The following is a 23280-nucleotide window of genomic DNA, read 5'->3' on the forward strand; positions in this document are numbered from 1 at the left end:
AATCATTAGGATAGAATATCTTTCTGAGAGCCTGAATCCTTTTGAAATGTACATACTTTGCACAAATTGACAAATAATGCTGAAAGCACATTTATAAAGTAAAAATTGTACAATTTCTTTGGAAGGAAGGTCCATTTGAATATTGCTACAAAACACCTGCATGTCTATCAAAAAATGATTGCCAGAGTTAATCTTCTGTTATTCTAAAGGGGTAATCATCACTTAAGTGACTGGGGCTGATTCTGCAACTATTACTCATGCAAAAGTTCCAGTTGACTTCAGAGACAGCTCACAGAGACAAGGATTAATTAATATGAATTTCAGGATTAGGGCCAATACCCTTTATCCTAAATGGCTATAAAACAACAGCATAGTTTTATCAGCATCTGTTGGAAATGCATACTTATTTTAAATCCATAATTCTACAAGCCTTTAAATTCATCATTAAAATAAAAGTATTTACGAATACTGTAAATAAATTCTCAGGCTTCAATGGGGATAAAGAAGTAAAAAAGGCAGAGATTCTGAAAGTATTTTGAATGATTTTGGCATTGATTTGACAGCACTTTTGAAATATAACAGTTTTGGCAACAGAAATTTTCTCTTTGATTAGGAGATTAATCCAACTAAGTATCTGTAAACTCTGAGGCTATTATGCATATGTAAATATAGATATAACTGTCTCGTAAGATTTAAAATAGTTTTCAATTGTTTTTGTTTGGATTTTTTGTTTTGTTTTGTTTTATTTTTGGAGGGAAAGGATTAATTTACGGAGTTTTATTTATTTAATTAATTTTTCCAAGATTCTCTTTCCAAGATGACCAACTCTGCTGCCCTCAAGTCTGGAGTCAGCACCATCAGCAGATGAGAGGTTTGAATCTCCTATGGGCACTTAGACCAATGACTGCTGAAGTGTTTTACAGTCTTCACCTGTCTTGTCTCTCCAGTCAGCGCTGAACAGTGATTGCAGCAGAGCACCACAGGAATCACTGATTGCAGCATGAATCTAAAGGTCTAATCCATCATTACAGTAATTACACCTTTTTCTTTCTCTCTCATTCCTCAGCAGAAAAGGTTTTTGTTGACTGAAGGCCCTATTCTTTATGCTACCACATCTTGCATTTCAGATTAGCTCTAGACTAGAACACTGAAGGCATATGGAAGAGGAATCAGGGTGCACAGACACCACTGTATCTGAATATTACTCAAGAATACTTCTCATAGAGACTACATCTGTGCACATTTTTATGCATGCGGTGCCCCAATATATATATAGAAAGTTGAAAAAGAAAATAGAAATTATTTTAATTACCATTAGCTAAAACAGAAGGGTAACAAGCTATACCAAAGTTCCAATGCGTATTCCTTTAGTAACTTTATAGAACAATTTATGATGCACACACTAGGAATATTTTATGCTTTTTTCCTCTCAATTCACATTTTGAGATTTTAATTATAGTTTGATTTTCCTTATAATTTTGTCCTTTTCTGTTCACTGTTTGAAAATATGGAAAGTGAAGGAATCACTGCTATCACTGGATGTACGTGGAAGACAAATGTTTCTACAGATACAATGGAGATGTACAATGCATCTCTAATGTGTACTTTGGTTATATTATATGATCACATTTGAATATGTACTATAATTAATGGAAACTGTTTCCTGTTTTAATGATTAAAATTATGGAAACTCAAAAGCTGGCTCATGCAATAGGACTACATCAAAACTACAGAAAATTGGCTGGTCATTAAGCAGAATGACCAGCACAAGATAGTGGAGACATGAGTACAGAAAATGAAACCATGTCCCAGCTCACAGTATGTTACATTTTCTTCTGTATATATAGCCCACAAAAGTTAAACAGCTCCTAACAGCAACATCCTGGTTACCACACTAGAGCATTTAGACTAGTACACAGTATCTGCTATACATTTTGTGGGTTCATTAACTGGCTTTGCCCATACTCGTAGCATTCACATGCTAAGAAATAGAAAATTCCAGTCTATCCAGGCTGCCTCCACATCTATGCAGCATCACAATTCACATATGCTAGGATATACCACTGAACTTCTGCCTCTCAGTAGGAAATCAGTTTGCTACAGTGCACTGCAAGCATTTGGAACAAGAGAAAAGAAAAAAAAAAAAAAAAAGGTTGGCATTTTGTTTCTTGTTAATCACTTGATTTGTTGTATTGCCAATGGGCTTTTTATTTGAATTGAGTACGCCTACAGAGTGCAGCACATCCTGCTGACAAAAGTGAGAGTTAGAGCTCTAATATTTGTATACAATCTCAGTGGGAAAGAAATGTGCATGGAAAGCACAGTGGGGAGAAGCTGGAAGTGAGGACAAAATGAAAGAACAGGTCCAATAAAAAGGACAGATGAAAATGAAGAAAAAAACCTGATAAGCATTATTTAAAAAATTGAATTGCTGACGAAGCAAATTACATCTGTTGATATTTATTGAACAGAACCGAAAAAAAAAACACCCAAAGCAACAGAATTATTTTAATTGCTCTGAAGACCAGTTCTGCCAAAAAGAAAAGGTGCCAGTACATAAATGCCAATTCCATATTGCAGAATTTGGTGCAGAATGCCACAGACCATCCCACATGCCAAGGAAGTCAAGAATGAATAAATAATTGGAGCCAAGCTTCAGTTTTAATAAAAGCTTTGCCTGGTTTCAGTTTTAACATAACATGTAGAAAATACAGATGCCAAGATGTATTAAACACAACTAAATGAGATAAGTCTTCTGGGCTTCGGACAAGAAGACTTTGATCCATATTCATGTACCGCTCACTGCAGAAAACAAGTAGAACTCCCATTTGTAACATAGCATCTTATTCCTACCAATTTCATTAAGCTTGCTGGGCAAGGTACATTCTACCATCCTACTGGTCCTTTCCACCTACATACATACATGTTTTCCAGGCAGGAATCAGAATCACAGAATGGCTTAGTCTGGAATGGGAACTTAATGATCACTGAGCCCCAAAACTCCTGCCATGGGCAAGGCTGCCAACCACTACATAAAGGAGATGATTTTTTTGCTGCATCTCAAAATTAAATCTTATCTTTAAGTTTAGATTGCAATGCTAAGTGCTACACTGAAATACTAAAATATAATTGGAAAGAAAAAAAAAAACACCCAATAGCTACTAACCTAAGAAAAAGAGTTCCCACAAGAATACTGTTTTATTTTCAGTTACATGTTTTATATTACATTTTATTCCTGTGAAATTCTATTAATTCTTCAATGAGAAAAAGAGAGAGAAAGAAAGAGTCTATGTCTTTTGAGCAGGCATAGCAGTTAGTAGATTGGGGCACTGTTATGAACACAGATGCTGCTGCAGGAACCTGAACAGATGCAGCAGTCCCAGGATTCATCTGAGTTAGCTACAGTAAGTCCAGGCTGTCACAGTTCACTGTTGCTTGTCCTTCAGTTATCTGGGTTAGCTTACCTCATAAATACACCCCATATCAGCAGAACAGAAGATTAAAGCCATGCCAAGAGAAGTGCTGCACTCATAGCTTTGGATGACAGCCTCATGGAGAAGTACTTGGATTTCAAACTTCTCAGACTTACTCAATTAAAAGAAGTTATACCTGCATAAAACCTAAGGAAGGTTGATCTGGAAAATGTGTAATTCAAATTCAGTGCGTAGCATGACTTAGCAAGTCATGAAGGTTTCAGCCAGCACTCAGCAGGTGGATGACAAGTCCAGCCATGTAACCCATCCATCTCTACATGACTTTACCCCATATTCATAAGCCCTTGTGAAAATAAATTCTCAGCTTGGCACTAGGTCTAGGGACTGATGTGTGTTGTGTCCATTACAAGCATTTCAAATGAGAGATCAGTGGAAAAACTCTTGGCTGATGATAACAGTGATTTACTTCTTAGGTAGAAATACAGAGGTAGCAGGTTTACTTAATAGCATATAATAAAAGTGCCAAATATAACATTAACTTGTAAAATGACAATAGCTACTTGAAAAATTTCCACAAGAAAATTCAAGATTACTGTCCAATTAATCAACTAATCAAAAATATTATCTGTGTGTATGCAAAATGAAGCCCATGTCTTGCACTAGTATATCTAGCAGAAATTTACAAGAATGGCAGTTTTCTTCATCATTAACATCTTCTTTGTCAAATACACCTGCTGCCATTTTTCAGTTCCTTGTTTTTAATTCATCCCAGAAGCCTTCTACTTTGCATGCTGGGGAGAAGTTGAAACATTTGAATGTCTGCCACAACCTAAAAATTGACATGTGACAAAAAGTAAAACTGGACTGTGATATATTGCAACTATGCTATTGAAAGATTCATCAACACGATTTCCTCCACTGGCAAGAGTCAGAAGCCATTGCTAGAAAGCTAATTTCAATTACTCCAATTGTCCTCATGGCAAGCAAGCTGGCAGCTACGTACATTCATTGCACCTTGCAGTTTGTAAAAATGGCTGAGTAGGGGCAGCGATAACACACTTAGCTCTACAAAATACATTGATTACCTTTATCTGTCTGGGAATTGCAGTGGTAGCACTCATCTTTTCAAACCTTAAGCACCACTCACCACTTTCTCTCTATTTTCTTATCGTTACTTACACCGAGGAAGCAGCAGAAATGTCCCAAGAGCAGCAGTGATTGTACCTAAATGAGTACCCCTCTATCTTTCGAGACTGCTGGACAACAATGATAGGTAAAAATCTCACAAGATGCAGAACAAGCAACAGCTGTGCTGAAGTAAGAACTTGCCACAGTCATTGTATGAAGGTTTCCATTTCCGAACTCCTATCAGCACAGATGACAGTGCCAGTAATTGCAGTTTTCTATGGGCATCTTTATACATTTTAGAAAAGTGACATATATGGAAAGTGCTATAGAAGTGTGAAATATCACGAGAATACATTCTTCTTAGTTGATGGTTGCTTTATATGGAATTTTTCTATTAAAAAATATAAAAGAAGATTAATTATAACAAACTGTAATCAGTGCTGTTAAATACACAATGTTAACACATTTGACAGAGATTCGTATCTTTTTATCTAGAAATTACTGTGGTAGAATTAAACCCTATATTTTAACCTATATGTTACATTATTAAGATTCAGTAACATGTATTCTACTCCAAGGCCAGTTGTCTTACCATTAGTTTGTTCAAGAGCAGCTATGCTTTGGAGATGGCCAGTCAAGTCTCTGGGGGCATGAGTTTAGAAGACTGAAAAAGATTTCACTAATATTCTCCTCAATACCTTTTAGTTACATTTTCCATTCAGTATTTTGCTTGGTTTTTGGAACAGGCCAGAAAAGAAAATGTAGAAAATCAGATACAACTATACATCAATAAGCACTGATATAATTTAAGAGTAATCTCAGGAAATAAACAAATTACATACATTTCCAGCATCTATATCAGCAGGATTTCTGTGGTAAAGCATTCTACTGAACTATATTTTCATATGTGAATAGAGATGCAAAAAAATCATGTAGTAGTAAAATCTCATCTTTTAAATTTGTTAATTACTGTTGTAATGCTTCTTTTATATTTTGTATTTTTTTTTAATACTATTCATCTTGTACACCCATCTTTGCAGTGTTCTAAATTATCACCAAATTAGGTAATAATGTCTGATATTAAATTAAAGTGCTCTATTTTTTTCCCCCAGTTTGAGAATGATCACATTTATACAAGAAATCTACAGTTTGGAGCCAAAAGGTTAGAGCTTTATTGGTTTCATGCTATCTAATGGTTAACCATTGAAAACTTCGATACATAAAATGGTTCACTTACCTCAGACCGAACATTAATCTACCACATCAGCCTTTGAAAGGGTCAAAATTTATGATGATGTTATTTGATTTACAGACAGATTATTACTACCCATATTTTCTTATTAAAGAAAATCCCAACGCTGCAAAATAGAATTGTAAGAGGATTTAACTATAATTGTAGCATTATCTTTATCTTGCAAAACCTAATGCCGTGAAAGGTTAATAATGCACGTATTCCTATTCAAATATCATTAAACCTATTCATATGATTAGGCACTCCCTGCAGAATTGGAGCTAAGGTCTTGATCCTGCATATTCTTGAAGAGAATGATGCTTTGCACGAATGCAGCAGGCTATCTGTAGACTGTCAAGAAACTGCAGGGTTGGGTTCTAAATCTCAATAATTAATCCATCCTTCTTTGTACTTGAGATTTTGAGTTTAGTCAGTTACTATATACTGAATAAAATCCACACTTCAATATTTACATTGCGTTAATGTAGTAAGAATGGCATGAAAATGAAGAAAGAAATGGTTGAAGCCTATCCCTAAGTTTAAGTAAATAACAAATGATGCCAAAAAGATGTTTTGTGTACACTGAGAGGAACAAATGAAGAAACATACCTTGTTAATACTGAGCCAGTATTTGGTTATTCAATATAATCCATGTGGAAAAGAAAACTTCCAAAACCAATCTACATAGAGATACATACGATTATGTTAAGACTCCTGTGGCAATATAGATAATATATTTTTGCCACCATCTGAAAAAGTAATTTCAAATCTCATTTTTCTCTCAGCATCCCTGGCACAAAATATTTGGCTGCTCTTAAAAGCTGATGCAGAATGAGGCTTAAATGCATTCTCTTGATTTCAGGCTTAAATTCAAATGCTGAAAAAGTACCTATTCAAAAATAAAATTTCCCAATTTCTATTTTTGACATTTTAAAAGCACATGTCTCTTTCAAAATTCTTCCCATTACATGGAGGAAGCAGACTTTGTTAGGGATAAAGGGAAAATGATGTGCAAGTACATCAGGTAAAATTCTAAGGACATTTCAACATTCATAGGCTATAAAACATTGGTATGCAACTGTTTCTCACCACTGCTGAGAAAGCAGCTAAAGCCACACTGTATTTTAAGGGGGAAAAAAGTGCTTTATACAGTACGCATCTAAAAGAAAATGTTCCTTTTTTTTTATTTTCCCCCCAATGGCATTGCTGCAATTGATCTAAAAGGTCTTGAATCTTCAGGCTTCTTGTGGCATTTTAGGCAAGACTGAAAAAAAAAAAAAAAAAAAAAAAAAAAAAAAAAGACCTATGAAAATATACTGGAGAACTATATATGGCCCAAGAGAAATATGGCTTAATGTTCTGGTGATATTCAAGTGTGAGAAATACAGGCTAGATGTTAGAAATTTCATTGTAAGAAGTTAAGCGTTAAAATGGGCAAGAAATTTCTAAGAGCACATGTTAGAAGAGTATTTAAAGAATATAAATGTGCACTTTCTTTCCCCCACTTTCTGCAAGTTCCAAAGTGAACAGGTACAGGGCATCCAAGCAGAAAGTACTTATATTTTAACGTGACTCTGCTTCTTCAGAGGATGAATTTTCAGTGAAGTTGAGGAAAGCTACAAAACGTAAGGTACTGTTTAAGTACAAACAATGCCTTAACAACTGCATCCTCCCTCCACTTAATATACTCAACATCTTATTTATCTTTCCCACAAAACACTTCTTGAATTGAGAAGCAGAACATAAGCAAAATGATTGTATCCCTTTGAGTTGTATCCTTCCCTTAGAAGTATCCCCCATAATCAGGGAGTCTACTATGCCAAAAAAAAGGACACTTCAATCATATTTTATGACTCACAATAACTGAGATAACATTTCAAGCTAAGGTACTTTACAGAATTCAGAGACTGAGTAGTAATTCAAACTCCTGGAAATTCACAACTTGCAGCTATCTTCCACTTTGTCTCACCTCTATTCTCAGTATTATGTATTTTTATCTTTTTCTTTGTTAACACTTTTCTCAGTAGACAGAGCCCTTAGGCATGCTAGAATCTGAATCATAAAGATCTCAAATAGATAAAACAATTCTGAATTTGGAGTACTCATTCCCTGTTAACCATAGTGAAAGTCCTACTTGAGTATCAAAGATTTAAGTTTAGTGTATACAGTTACGATTCTATTCACTGCAACTAAAGGACACTCTACAATAGATAGAATACACATATGCATAATATTCATAATGCATACTTTCAAAGCAACACACTGTAGCAATCCCTCTAAGTTGAGTGAAATACTCTACATTTGAATTTCATGAACACGGAGCACTCTGAGAACTATCAGAATTCAAAAACAGTTTCTGGATACCCTTGGCGTCTGAAAAAAAGGCTCCTGAACCCAGAGATTTCAACCTACTCCTGGGAAGGTAAATGAGAATTAAGACAGATGCTGTCTCATCTATGTTAATAAAAGAAAGGGAAATGACTCAGTTGCAATGTTAGCCCTTACTCATATTTTCCCCTGAGAGTATATCTCAGAATGAACAGATGTAACATTTGAGATTATATTTGCTTCCTTTTTCAATGATGTATGCAGTATAGGCTAATAAATCATGCTGCATCTTAGATCTTTTAAGTTTCGTCCTACAGTCTATTGCTGAAGCAAATCAATAAAATGTTTATTGAAAATGCTGTGATGTAGTGATGTGAATGTATATGTATCAAACCATCTAGTCAAGTAGAGCAACATGACTTTTGAAAAAATCTAGACAACTCTACACTTAAACTTCTTGAGAACTAACGAGATACTCCATTAAGTCAATAATATCCTGGGCTGCATTGAAGGAATGCCTAGGAGATCAAGGGAGGTAATTCCCTCCAGTACCAAGAGGCGGCCTAAAGGAATGATGGGAAGAAACTTGACCAGAGAACGTAGAAATAGGTAATAGTTCTAAACTAAAAGAGGAGAGATTTATGTTAGATATTAGGTAGAAATTCTTTACTGTAAGGGTGATAAGGCACTGGAACCATCAGAAGAACTGATTAAGGGCTGCCCCATCTCTGAAGTGTTCAGGCCCTAGTCAGATTGGCAACCTGGTCCAGTGAGAGGTGTGCCTGCTCAAGGTAGGGTTGTTGCAACTAGATTGTCTTTAAGGCTCTTCTCAACCCCTACCATTCTATAAATCTATGATCTACTTCTTTCATCTGCTTTGTAAATAGTCAAGACAGCAGTATGATGACAAAGATTAGGATAAACCTGAAAAGCTACTGATATTAAGAAAATAACTGAATACGTGCACTTTATTTTTCACTTGGTGCACAGAAATTGCAAAACAATATGATATTGTGTCAAAATGATTTTAATATATTTCTTAAATATATATATTACTTTTTAAGCACATTTTTAATTAAAAAAAGATCATAGAATGACCCCAATTGTAGATAAAACCTACAAGTAAAAAGTAGCATATTAATTTGTAGAAGACCTACATGAGAAGCAGTTATCTGTTCCAGAACTGGTATTTTGTCAGCTATTTTCTAAACTTTAAACAAAATCTAAGATACAGAGACAGGAAGTCAACACTTTTCCAAACATCAACATTGACAGTTGTAATTTGCAGAACAAATGAACTTTTACTATTTGAAACTGTTAGCTCAATAGTATCAATATAACTCTGAGACAGAAAATAAAGTCTAGTATTTCACTCATCTGTGTAGTTAAGCTCCCTTTAAGAGCTATCTTTTGTAATCCCATTAAGACTCATACAAGTCTTCACTGAATGAAAAACACTGCCTATAGAATCAAACTCTGATGATGAGCACAAGAAAAAAAAAAATCACAGAATACTCTCAGATCTCAGGTGGAACTTAGAGTACTGCATTCGGGTATTCATGAAAATGTAATTTTCCTCCAGTAAATTGAGTGATTTTTATTTGAAGTCATGGAGAAACAGTAACAAGGCACTACATGAAGCCAAATTCATCATTCATTTTCAGAACAATATTCTGCCCATACTGTTACAAACTCACTGCAGTCCCTCATGTTTAGGTACAAGACTAAAAAACTATCTTTCATCATCAAACAACTTTTCAGCTTTATTTCCAACCCTGTCAAAAATTGCTTTGTGGCACATTTCTGAGAGCTTGAGATTTTTGTTAAAGAAGATTTAAGTAGTTCTTACTACTTAAGCTGTTAACAAAATATGGAAGTAGATTCTTGTGAATTCCAAACTGTGCCATTACTTAGATTAACTTTTATAAAAATCCTAAAAGCACTTATCTAACTGCTGAATGGGTGTCTCCTTTGGCTAACTTCAGTAATCAGATGTATGAGAAGGATTTGCCAAGAAGAAATTTGAAAGATGATTTCATCTCTCATAAAAATGCAAAATAGATGTAAAAAGCTCATGGCAAACTATCCCCTGTAGCTATTCAGAAATTCTTACTGTCTAGTTGTTCCTTCATTCCTTCACATATTTTGACTTTTTGCTTCATTCTCCCCTATTTAGATTTTTTCCTTTTTCCTACTAATGTTTTTTCCCCTTCAATTTTTTTTTCTCATCTTGTGACAATGATACCTCATGAGATCTTCTAGCATATAAAAGGAAGATCAGTACATCTAAGTATAAACGTTTGGCAGTGTGGAAGATGTTCATGGGTGCTTTTCAATCTATAAACCACTTCTTAATATTTTCTTTAAGATATGCTTCATCTGATTAGCTGTATGCATATTTCAACACATATTACTCAGTAAACATTCCCAATAGTTATTATTATTTAATCCCAGAGAGGCTTCTATTACGCCTAAGTTCAAATTAATCTACTGACTATGAAATTGCTTACTGTCGTGGGCACCATGAGCTGCTCAACAGATATTATGAGCACCATGAAGCACCTGGCAGGCACTACAGAGCTGATGGAACACTCAACACATACAATCAACAGCAAGCTCTCTGAGGATATTAAAAGTGGTGTTGAGTTATTGGCAGTCATTACAAATCCTGTCAAGTGTTCTGGACATAATAAATAGTGGTAAGAACTAGATGAGTTTTATAAATTCTGTATCAGAGGTGTGCTGGGGAGTCCTATTAGGAATTAAAGTATAATGTTCTGAGAAACTGCTGTTTCATTTCATCTGTAAAATTTGCAGGCTCATATTCATTGGCAACCTGGAAATACCAATTAGCAGCCCTTAATCAGTTCTTCTGATCATTCCAGTGTTTTCAGGAGCAGCACTTTTCCTGCTGGGAAATGGATCCCTATGAAGATGCCCATGCTGGGTCTCTATGAAGTGGTAGCTTGATATTTGGAAGGAATTGCAGACTTTCAAATGATCACTAATGCAGGCTATTGGAAACTTCTCGCCCTTTCACTCACAAGAGCACATTCCTTATTTCTTTCTAGCTGGGTATCTGTGCTTCCTTAACAATTCAGCCACTGAGTGACCTATGGTTCACATATATATTTTGATGATATATTTTGATGATATATTTTGATGATATATTTTGATGATATATTTTGATGATATTTTCTATGCAGTGTAACTTTTAAATTCAAGATGTTTCTCTGTCCTATGCTATGTAATTTTCAGCCAGAGATGAATTTTCTTTACTTGTTTGTATTTTTTGTTTTCTTCCTCACACCATATCCTTTATGTTTGCTACAGTGGAAAATCTCAGAAAGCGATTCACTTACAGATCCACAAATTTAAAGAATTTGCCTAACGTTCAACTCTAAAAATCCTATTCATCCATAGAAAGTGGTTCTGAAGCGTACAGAACAGATTTAGAAAATGAGAAATAAAAGAACAAAATCGGATATTTGTGTCAGAGATATAACTTAAAGGCATCATTCTCTAAATTCCTCAAGGAAACTTCAGTTTCATGCAATATAACAATCTAGGGCTACCACCATGTATTAATGTTTCAAGTCACGAATATACGTTACCTAATATATAGACAGGACAATGGCGTTCTCTCAATATACATACAATTTTAGATGAAATAAGCAAATTATATTTTTCCCACTCTATTTTATTCTTAGTTGTGTTTTCTGTGCATTATAAATTTCTTCCTGCTATAAGAAAGCCAGTTATTAATATTTTTTTTTGGTGATACTACTATGTTTTTTAAAACATTTTTCTGTCAAATCCACTCCAGTTGGTGATGTTAAACACCAGTACAACTCACCACATATCAATTGGTTTTCCTTCAGGTTACGAAAAGATAGTCCTTGTAAAGCACTGGGGTAAGCACAAATCGTTTCTTCCGCAATTCGGACTGAAGCATTTCTAGCCCATTGTAAGACCCATTTCAGATTACAGTCACAAATGAGCGAATCGGTGTTGAAATGCCTAGAAGAACAAAGGAGTAGCAATAGAAAGGAAAAATTAGTGTGCGTGCAATTCTAATATGCAAACTTTCTTAAATGTCTTTTAAATACAGAGGATCATATTCTAAAGACAGTCCTATATGGATGTGTGAGTAATTATACAGATACCTTAAGACAAATCATGCACTTTGTCCCACTCCTAATGTCTTTCAAAACATTATGCCAATTTTTTTTATTTGGGAACAGTATTTCTGACTACTGACTTATATGTGAATAGGTGCAACTGCAAAATACATTTACTTACTAAAACACCTTCAAGTAGAAAATTAATCATGGAAACACCCAACAGATACTTTTAAGTCTCAGAGAGGTGCATTTAATATAAATAGCCAAGAATTATCATTATAGTTCCAGACAATGTTTTTAACATGAGTACTTTTGTGTATTCACAGTTATCACATGATGTAACGCATACAAACATGGAAAGGTGTAAAATCATAAAGTAGAAAAGAATAAATACAGATGCCATTCAGGATTGCCAGTGTGGGTTTTTCAGGAACTACATCAAATTCTCAGGACAGACACAGACATCAGTAAGAAAATACTGTATATTTTATGTTTCTTATGCATTGATAGAAATAATTCTGTTTGAATTCAACTACACTATCTTCATTGCAATGTTTTTCTTGACTCTTTAAGAAGGGAAGGAATCATACTTACAGTGCTTTCAGAGCAAGCAGCTCAGAAAAGAGTCCATTCATGAGACTTGAAAAAATATTCCCTGACAAATTCCTAGAAAAAAAAAAATAATTATGGATATAGCAAATACATGAAAACAAAATTGTTATAGAGCATAATTTTTTTCCAAGTGCTAATTAAAAAAAAAGTCATTTCCTGACCACAACAAAGACGTTTAAATTTGTACATTGCCTTTTTGTAAGTGACAACAATATTCAAATCAAACCATGCACTTTTACTTATTTTATTGTCACAGTAGGTGCGCATACAATTCATTCCATTTAAGAAACAGGACTATCTGTACATATTTAACAGAAGTAATATACTCTAGAATTTCAGTGTAAATATTCACACAGTGATTTGTCACCAAGACCTATGCTTTAATTTACTGTTTATGTAGAATGCTACTTCAAGGTAAACAAATAAAAGCATCAGTTTAATAATGTTTAGATGAATCCAAGCATTTTATTTAAACTGCAGTGAGTTTTCAAAGTAAACATTTTTATTACAAAAGACTTTAAATAAATGGATATTCCTATCCTCACATTATTAAGGCCATTTCCATTTTAACTACAGTTTTACTATATTTTTGGTCTTGATGTCTGAATGGATTAAGCTGAATACTTGCATACAGATGCAATTTAATATTTCCTCATTCAATAGTACTGTTGAATCAGCATCTTAGGAGTACAAGAGGTAAACGCTTAATATGTCTTTTTAAGTACCTGTAAAATAAAATAAGTTGTAGAGCCTTCTGGAAACAATTAATCTTATTTTTGTATTCTTGGCAATTCTTGGAACAAAAGTAATTTTTCAACAATCAAAAAAAAGCTTTGAACAATTCAAAATTTCATGGTAGCTTTAAGGAAAACTCTACTAATAGAGAAAAAAAACTGGCTCAGCAAAGTTAAGTGAAATTATTTCTCATTATACTGAGTGACAGTAAGATATGTTGATATAATTGAGGTCATTGCAAGTATTTTGTTTAACAGCGCACCCTTAATACAATCGAAGCACTAAGCTCTTGGAAATGGAAGGGCTTTCTAATTTGCCTTGAAGTGTAGGTATATATAAGATAGCCTCTTTACTTAAAATTAAATGGACCTATTCACGCTTATTGGCTAAGCATATGCTGAAGCAGTTCGATGAACTGGGACCTTAAAAGGACTGAATGAGAAAGTGATAACCCTGACAGTTACACAGAAATAGACCAGAAGTAGCCTCACCAGTAGGAAAGCAGATACAGTAGTACTCCGTTAACTGACAGGACAATCGGGCTGAACTGAAAGACAGCAAACGTAACCTGCCAGCCATGTATGGATGCCAGCTGAAACACAGCACATCTTCATCTTCTTTACCCTACTGCAGTATGGCAGCATTTCTAATCTGACGCAAACCCCATTTTTCTTTTAAATAGCTGGCCAGGCTTCATGCAGTAAAATAAACAGAACATCAATACTGAAGTTTAGTAATTCTGTTTGGAACTAAGGAAGGCTTCATTTCTGGTCAGTATTTGAGAAAGCGAGGAAAAGCTAAGTTATTTCCATGGCTGATGTAGCAATATTCAGCAAACAGACTATGGCTATTCACTGCTGAAGATGCCCATCCTACACCTGATAAATCTATGCACTTCCCATAGGTCATACCAAGCCCACTGAGATATCTTGCCAGGATTGCCTTTCATTAAACTAAAAATTTCTAACGTGTTCTTTTCACAGATTTGTTGTATCTTTTCATTGTGAGATATACGTGTTTTCTTCAGTGTTTTTGGCAAGTAGTGGAATAATCGAGTTCCTGACAGTTCAGAAGTCAGGACAGAGCCAGTAAGTCAGTTTTCATATTCTTTCATATTCAGCCAATGACCTGGCTCAAAATTTCCACATTACTACTGCTAATTAGCAAACCAGTATCATGCTTACAGTGCTGTGTAAATCACAAATAGATTTCTACATCCAACAAGCACAGGATATAAGACTGGATCTCCCCAACACTGGGAATAGCTTCTTTGCTAACAAAGCACGCTGGAGCATTACTAAATCACCCAATAACTGAGCACTTCTGAGTTAGATGTTTGCCTGGTTCTGTTGGCTCACATGACACATATTCTGTATTAAAATATTTCTATAACCACAGCATTGTGAAATTCCACCATTTCAGATATCTTAAAAAACCCACTCTAGCTTGACTTAAAAGGAAATTTGTTCTTAAAACATTCCCATCACCTAGTTTCCAAACATTTCAAACATAACAAATTAATGCACTACAAAGCTGATAGCACTTGCTATGCCATTAACTTACTACATTAATAGAAAAGTGTGATCTCTGTTATATCAGAGGTAAACCACTTTAGTTTTATGTACAGGGTCCTGCACTTATTTTTTTATATATCAAATACTCTGTGCTTTTACAGAAATTAATAAAACACTTCTGCCAGAAGCTTTAATATAAATAACAAATGCCATAAAACAGCCAAATGCACCTCGAAGGACTGATTTGAGGCAAAGTACAGGTGGAAACAAAGTATATGAACATGAAGTATGTTTCACTCTTTTAAGCAGTATTAGAAAGCAGAGGCTGAATGAAGCAGTAGGTTCTTCTGTGCAAAAAGACTTGATAAAGAAGGTATAAAACCTACAGCACAAATAAAGGGCAGGCTCTGGTGCATACTTTCTCAGTATGGGGTCTACGTGATTCACGGTGTTATTCACAGTTATACACGGTTTTGTACTTTATCTCTGGCACCATACAAAGGGAGTAGTTTCTTCAATGACAGCAACAAAGTCACACAAGAATTTATGATATAATATTACCATAAAGCTAGTTGGTGATAATGATTTAGAGAGAGAATGACAAATAAATCAGATGTACTTTAATCAAACAGTTGGAAGTAAAGAGGAAGGTCTGTCTGGAACTTCTTAAAGGAAGATCCAGCAGTAGCTGCTTGTTGAAATAGGTTTTAATGCACTAACATGCCAAACCTGAAGGACTTATTGGGGACTACTAAGACAAAATCCAGGCAGTCAGTACAGTGGCACCAACCCAGTATTCCATAGCTCTTGATATTTAAATTAAGTATAAACAGGATTAGTATGGATGGCCACACCATTACCTACCAAAATATATTTGCATACATCATTCTGGAACAAAGCATTGAAACATGGCCACTGAGGGGCTGAAGGAGATCTGGAAGATTTGTTGCATTCAATTATGTCAGTCCTAGTTAGAATATGTGCACCCCAGCACAGCATAAACACAGCCAAAGGATGATATATTAAGTCAAAAAAGTTAAGCTAATGTCTCAGAAGACATAATAAATCTTCTCTTATGCTGTCTGAGGCACTGTCAGATACATCTGTCAAACAATATGAAAGCATTTTGAAATCATTTTTCAAGTACAAATCATCAAATCCAAGAAGGTGTAAAAATTAGATCACCCTCAAGGAACATAATCACAATTCACTGCCTGCAGTGATTTTGGGAGCTGTGTGAAATTTTAGATTTCATTAGTAATTTGAAATTCAATTCCAATTCACTAAAATGCACATCCTGATCTAAGAGATTTTTTTACCACATGCATGATTAAGAGGCTTAAAAGTTCTATTTAGATTTCGTGTGTGTTTATGTTTTCAAAACAATATTTGATGATACTAATTATTATTTTTTAGATATAAGTTTAAGAAACCTTTAGGTTGCCCTGTCTATAGTCTACATGAAATCATCAAACCCTTTGAAGAGTCCTTGCATAACCTCTAAAAGCTAGATAAGTTTCACCTTTCATTTTAGAGAAGTACATTTATCCTACTGAGTTTAGATATATTCGTCACATCATTTGATGAAAAGTTATGTCACTTTAGTCCTAGAGTTGATTTTTTACTTTTTTTCCCCCCACATTTTTATTTTACAAAGCTAAGAACAAGCAAAACACAGCATTATTTTGTTTCACCTGGTATTTGTGCTCATAAACAGCACCAGGAAAGCTCATCTGTATAATCCACAGAAGGTGCATAAGGATTTATGTCCTTTGTTCTTTCCAGCGGACTCACGGCTCTCCCTACTGGTTTTGATAACAGCCTGCAAAGATCCTTCTGTACTTTATCTCTGCTAAAGTAACACAGGAGAGCTCTAATTACTGCAATCAACAATTGCATAAATCGTTATTTCTCTCCATATATATTTATAATGCTTCTTTGATATTCTCACCCATAATTGGTGGTAATTAAATCAGTTTATTGTTTAAGAATTTGTCATCTTTTCTTTAGTACAATTCAATACATTCATGTTATATTCAGTAAATGCCACTCCACACTGTTTTCAGAGAATACACTCCTGAAAATACCAGTAAACTTGATTCAGTGGTATTGCTAGCAACATAAAAGAGACTTACTGTAATTTATAGATGGAAATATTTGTTTTGGGAATTTTTTTGTAAAAAAAGTCCAAGGGAAAAAAAAATGCTAAAAAGTGTTAGGCCTAAGGCAGCAGGTTGGATTAGCCTGTAGTCAACAAAAAAAAAAAAAAAAAAAAAAAACAACAACAACAACAACAAAAAAAAAACAACCACTAGTTCTTACATTCAAGGCAAATTGAAATTACCAACTCGATTATTAATAATTATGTCATTAATCAGATTTCTGAAATAGAGGAGCAAGTAACATGGTGAACGGTGGGGACTTGTTCCTCTCTACAGTGATGTTAGCGGCACAACATAATCATCAACTCAACAAGAGTAATGCTGCTCTTGACTCTGGTTTGTTAAAGATGACAGCTTGCATAAAAGATAAAGTCATAAATTTTGATACAGTAATCACAAACTGATTTACTCGTGGTAAAAAAGAAATCTTGTCTAATCTATGATTAGGCCTCTGACTTCCAGTGAACAGACTTCAGAAATGATAATAATTGAAAAATAATAAAGTAACTGGAGAGGAATTAGTGAAGTATATGAACTGGCATGCAGGATGATCTCAATAATATAATCAACTGTAGAAAGGCGATTTAAAACCGAAATTTAAAAAAAATGGAGAACAACAAAGTGAACCAATAACTAAGCCTTGAGAAATAATTTTTTTTTAAAGATCAGAGATGTAGAGAGCCAATAATAAACTGAAAATGCTAGTAAAAAGTCAGAAAGTATAGAGGGATTGCGAGAATTACTAAAAATGAAGTTACTCTTTGGAAAATCTACCTAAAGAAGGTGGTTTACTACACTAAACAATTCTTAGTACAAATAATAAGTGAGAAAGAGCAGACGTTATATGTAGCCTAAATATATCCAATTGCTACTATTTCTGACTTTTCAGGGATGTTGGTCATCTGGTTTACATATGTTTTGAGGGAAATGCACCATTAGATTCTAGAAATGATCTTTCCTAAGATCACCTACAGAATGACTAGTAAGATGCAGAACTAGTTACAATCCAAAAATACCAGGGGAGATCGAGGTCTTGAATACTAGTCCTCGTCACATGAAAAAAATCTAGTATAAATTTTACATTTTTTCCTACTGATAAGATATAATGCTAGGTATACACTAAAACCAACCAGTAATTTTCCTTTTCTAGAAAATCACTGGTTTTATTAATAGGCTTATGTGATATATCTTTAGTAAAAGCATACTATAAAAGATGAAAGAAAACCCCAATCTGCCAATATTTTTTCTGTTCTTCTTTTTTTCAGAACTCAGCCAGTAACTGCTTCAATACAAGTGAAGTCAAATTAACAGGTCTATCAGAATCATCCTTTTTTACACTGACATGTGGACATAACATCCATAAAGAAGAATCCATATAGTAATGAAGAACCTGGGGATAAGAACATTTATGGTGTTACATTATAAGCTAATGGGCAGGACAGAAGAGAGGGGAGTGAGATGCTGCTGGTGTTGTGCAGAGACAGCCTTGTGACTGACTACTTAGAGCTTTCTCAAGTGATTTTGGCTCAGAAACATAAATACATGAAAATAAAATCTGGTAATAACAGCACCAAAGTCTAGTCAACATTAAGAGAACCATTTTACAAGAAGAGATGAGTGTACGTGAAGGTAGTAGGTAAGTAATTTTACTTTGAATAATATTATTTAGTGAAAAGTGCAACAAGAATTTCACTTGAGAGTTTTAATTAAGAAAGGCATCATTCAAAGTTCAGCTATAAACTGGAGGCGCAGATTAAAACAATGCAGAAAGTGCTGAGTCTACACTCGGAAATGAAATTTAGCCTCATGCTGAGGAAAGGATAAATATTTACCTAGGATGTATAAAAAGACATGAGGCAAGACAGTAATAGCCATAATGTATGGGGAACTGATGAGACTTTCTCTGGATCTGCATGTCCAGAAAAAAATCTGCAAGCACTGTGGCAGGGTCAGAGTTCAACTATCAGAGGGAGCAGGGATATGGGAGCCTGTTTTATCAAGGGACACTGTAATGCTTTGGTTGGTTCAGCTTGGTAACTACTGAGCTTTGCCATGCATACATGCTGCTTTCTATCACAAGCCAAGAATGCAGAGATAGTCTTCCACTCTCCTTCCTGATCTTCAGAGGAAAGGGCGAGTATAGCCAAACACTGCCACAGAAAAAATGCTAAAAACTCACTGTGAAGTAATTCCTGTTCTTTATATTCACAAGACTGAAATTTAGCAGTTAAGATCATTTGGAACAATTTATGAATAAAATTTTTAGACTCTTTCCCAAGACTGCAGGGATTTGAACAGTTTCTGATGAGGTTGCTCATATTGTCTAGAAGGTAGCTTCACCACTTCGAATTAAACATACCTTCTGTGATAATCTGACTTTATAGTCATAGTCACGTTCACTGAGCACAACAAAAGGAAACATGGCAACCCCCAGAGGCAGGTTGGGTTTGCCCAATCTGACCACATGCCTGAGATGAGTAAAAAGAGAAGTGGGCAACTTGCTATCAAGGCTCCTTCCATTGTCTTTTCCCATTTGTATACATCAGAGGAGATCTGGCACAGTTACTCTCAATAATGGAATGAGTTAAACGTGCCAGTTTTGGGTCTTTTACCCAGCATCATTTTGATCTCCTGGCAGATCTTTCTAGAAAGATTTTCCTGTTTTTTCCAAGGTCAGTTTCTCCAAAACTGACTTGGAGAGAAAGAAAATAAAGCTTAAGATTTGTAACATACTGTGACACAGGACTGATTCCCCATTCAGGAATGAAGGCAGATGTGGATAAAAATGCCTCCTGGGTCTTTTTCAACAGGATACACTGAAAAGCGTATAACAAAATATTGTTTCCTCCATTTATTCTCTCAACCTCCAAATATTTGAAACTCAAGAATTTCCTGAACAATACCAGGTTTCTATGAATTCAATAATCCAGCAGGGATACCTCTTTCATAATATTATCCATAGCCTCTTGAATTCATGTAAAGTTTTAACAGCATCCTGCAGCAAAGTGTTCCACAGCTTTGTCTTCTGTTAAAAAATAATGACAACAAACCTTCCTTTCGGTTTGCTTTTTTTCCCAATTTGTCTCCCAGTATTTTCTCTCAGTATCCTCTAGTTTCTGTACTGTCAGAGATGATGAAAAATAGGTTGCTGTTCATCTCTATTATGTTATTCGGAATTTTAGAGTCTCATATCATACTTCCCTTCCTCTCAACTGTCCCTTTCCGAGCCAGGAAAGTTACAGGCAACTTGCTCATTCCTAGTGCTGCACCTCTCACCACTCCATTCTGTCTTGCCTTGAGTCTTTCAGAGATTTGATCACCTTCCTTAGCTCAGTGGACTGAGCAGACTGCCCATATTATTCAAAACGCAGCTGCTTAGCTTTCTTTCTGCAGTACTATACATGTTCTCTGATTTTTTCTCTCTTTCATTAATAATACTTGTATTTTTTAAGTGATACTGAGCAACGAGCAGCTGTTTTTATGACATTATTCACTATCATTTCATAACATCTTTCCTGAATTTTAATGGTTAGCCCAGAACCTTTTTTCTTCCTTACATGACTTAATGTATATTTCCATTAAATTTAATTTGCCGTTTTACTGTGCTGTCAGGGAACCCTCTCCTTTGCTTCAGTCATTCCTCAACATCAACCTTCATCTTCTGAGGCTATGATAAACTTAGTATCTCCAGTAAATTTGGCTATCACGTATTTTATACTTTCCATATTCACCTGATTCTCTCTGAAATTGAACAACCCAGGTATGCTACTGTAATCTTTTGTTTTCTGAGTACTTCTTCTCTGTCTCAAAATCTATGGACCCAGCAAATGCTGAGACATACGGATAGGCAAGTCAATTGCTTTACTCCCTAGAGCATGCTCCAGTGTCACTGTACATGATAAACTAATGACTCAGAAAGTACCATAAAAAATGGTGTGAACAATACAACACCTTCAGTGGACAGCCTAAATTTCACATTTCTCAAGAAATTGGAACTACCTTGATGTTCCAAATTTAAATAATACTTTACGCATTTTGTCTATGCCTTTACAATTTTTCTGTAATACATTTTAGGAGCCAAAAAAAAAAGCTATAAAATTTTAACTGATCTCCAGTGGATCAAAAGAGCAATGTATCAATTTTCTAACCAGCATTAGAAAACAACTTTATGAATCATAATTTGGGTGTTTGATCTTCATTTGTTTGCATGGCATGCAAACAGAAATGTCACATTCATCTTTACAATGCAAAAATGTTGTATGTTCAATTTATTTGGAGTTTTGATAAATTTTACATTTGAAAATAAAACCATCTTTAAAGTGCCAAGTCATCACAGTCAAGGGCTCAGTAGAGGTTTTTTTTTCACATTTATGGGAAGTCTATATGAAATTAATTTTGATAATAATGAAAGTTTATTGTTAAGTGTACTCAAGTAAGACATGTAGTAGTTCAGTTTTTCTCCTATTTAAAACAAGAGGAGTATTATACTCACAATTTGTGAAGACTGCTAAGTCCAACAAACATTTCTGGTGTTAGGCAACCAATTCTGTTATTTGAAAGATCTCTGAAACAAAACAAAACAAAAAAAAACCAACCCACAACAGTGAAACATTAGTTCTACATTATTCATATACACACCCAGATAATCACAAAGAGCCTCTTTAATTTTAATGCTTAAGGATACAGATACAAGCAAGAAATAAAGCTTTATTCAGTAACATGACTGAATTAAACAACTTTCACAACATTATATAAAGGCTATTTAGCAATATTCCACTCTTAGACATACCACACTGCAGGTTATATTAATTGCACTAAAATGTGATTATATAAATAAAAAAGAAAAACTTATCTTCAAAACAACAGATTTATTCTTTATCACATTTATTAGTGCCTGCTTGCTTAGTTTTGAAAAGCATTATGTATCCTCCACTTTGTTGTGTGCAGTAGTTAGTCAAGATGGACACATTTTTACTGTTCACTAACATATCATCTCATGGGTACCATTCTCTCTTGTTGAAGAAATCACAGAAACCAAGGAGAAGTTAATTTTTCAGCCAGTAAGAAGTTCAATCTTGATAAATACTAGGAAAGCTCTTGCAAGAACAATACAGTGGCTGCCTCAGACTACGAATACCACAAGACATTATGTTCTGTAACTGCTGTCTGCAGAAAGATGAATGGGTGCTTTCTCTACAATTCATACATACAACAAAATGTACGGAGTTCTTTTAGAAAGGAAACAAAAGAAGGTATAAACAATCATGTTGTGATAGCAATAGGAATTCTGCTCTCAGGAATATTTTGAAATAATGTTTAATTTTCAAGTACTTGATTTTCAACCTTGACTACAGTTTTCCTTCATATCAACTTTTTTTTTAAATATAACTGTAGTAATCTCAGTATTTTAAGTGATTAAATGTCCATTAAGACATTAAATTTTATCTGAATATATTTTTGTTATAGAACCAGTGGTAGCCTTCTAAGTTCTTTATTGCATTGTGCAACAATATCTTTCTCTTGCTACAAGAGAACACAAACAATCAAAACAGCAGAATAAAGATGAATGAGTTTGATAAATCCAGTTGTTTCTTTCATGGAGAAATATCCATTCTGCTAGAATGTGAAGGCAATGTCTTTAGAATTCACTACTAAGGCTTTCATCAGACAAGGAATATATTGCTGTGCAATGAAATTATGAAATACTGCATTAGTATGAAAATATTTCTTAAATGCTAATCAGGGATATGAAGTAGGCAACAGATGAAGAAAATAGTCTGCAGAACAATATAGTGCCAAAATTGCAAATTAGCTGTTATTCTCTAAATTTTTCTAGTGAAAGCTAGAAACTCTTAAAACTCTTAAAACACAAACTCTTAAAACACAACCTCAAGACAAATACACATTTATTCATATGTATCTTTCCCTTAAAGAATTAAATAGTAAGCAAGAACCCACTCAATTCTTAGTTGGTTAATGCTTTATTTCAGCCTAAGAAAAGTCTGAACACAT

At 34.5% G+C, this 23280-nt stretch overlaps 1 protein-coding gene across 1 annotated transcript in view; it reads right to left on the reverse strand.

Annotated features, from left to right (window-relative positions):
- LOC100543833 (adhesion G protein-coupled receptor A3) overlaps positions 1–23280 on the reverse strand; it is a 251820-nt gene that overhangs the window by 132685 nt on the left and 95855 nt on the right. The window contains exons 4-6 of the mRNA XM_085229268.1: positions 21761–21832; positions 12840–12911; positions 11978–12141 (exon numbers count right to left, since the gene is read on the reverse strand). Of these exons, the coding sequence (XP_085085394.1) occupies positions 11978–12141; positions 12840–12911; positions 21761–21832 (308 nt within the window). The remainder of the gene's footprint in view (positions 1–11977; positions 12142–12839; positions 12912–21760; positions 21833–23280) is intronic.

This window comes from Meleagris gallopavo, chromosome 8 (assembly GCF_905368555.1).
Source record: "Meleagris gallopavo chromosome 8, MGAL_WU_HG_1.1, whole genome shotgun sequence".
Lineage (NCBI taxonomy): Eukaryota > Metazoa > Chordata > Aves > Galliformes > Phasianidae > Meleagris > Meleagris gallopavo.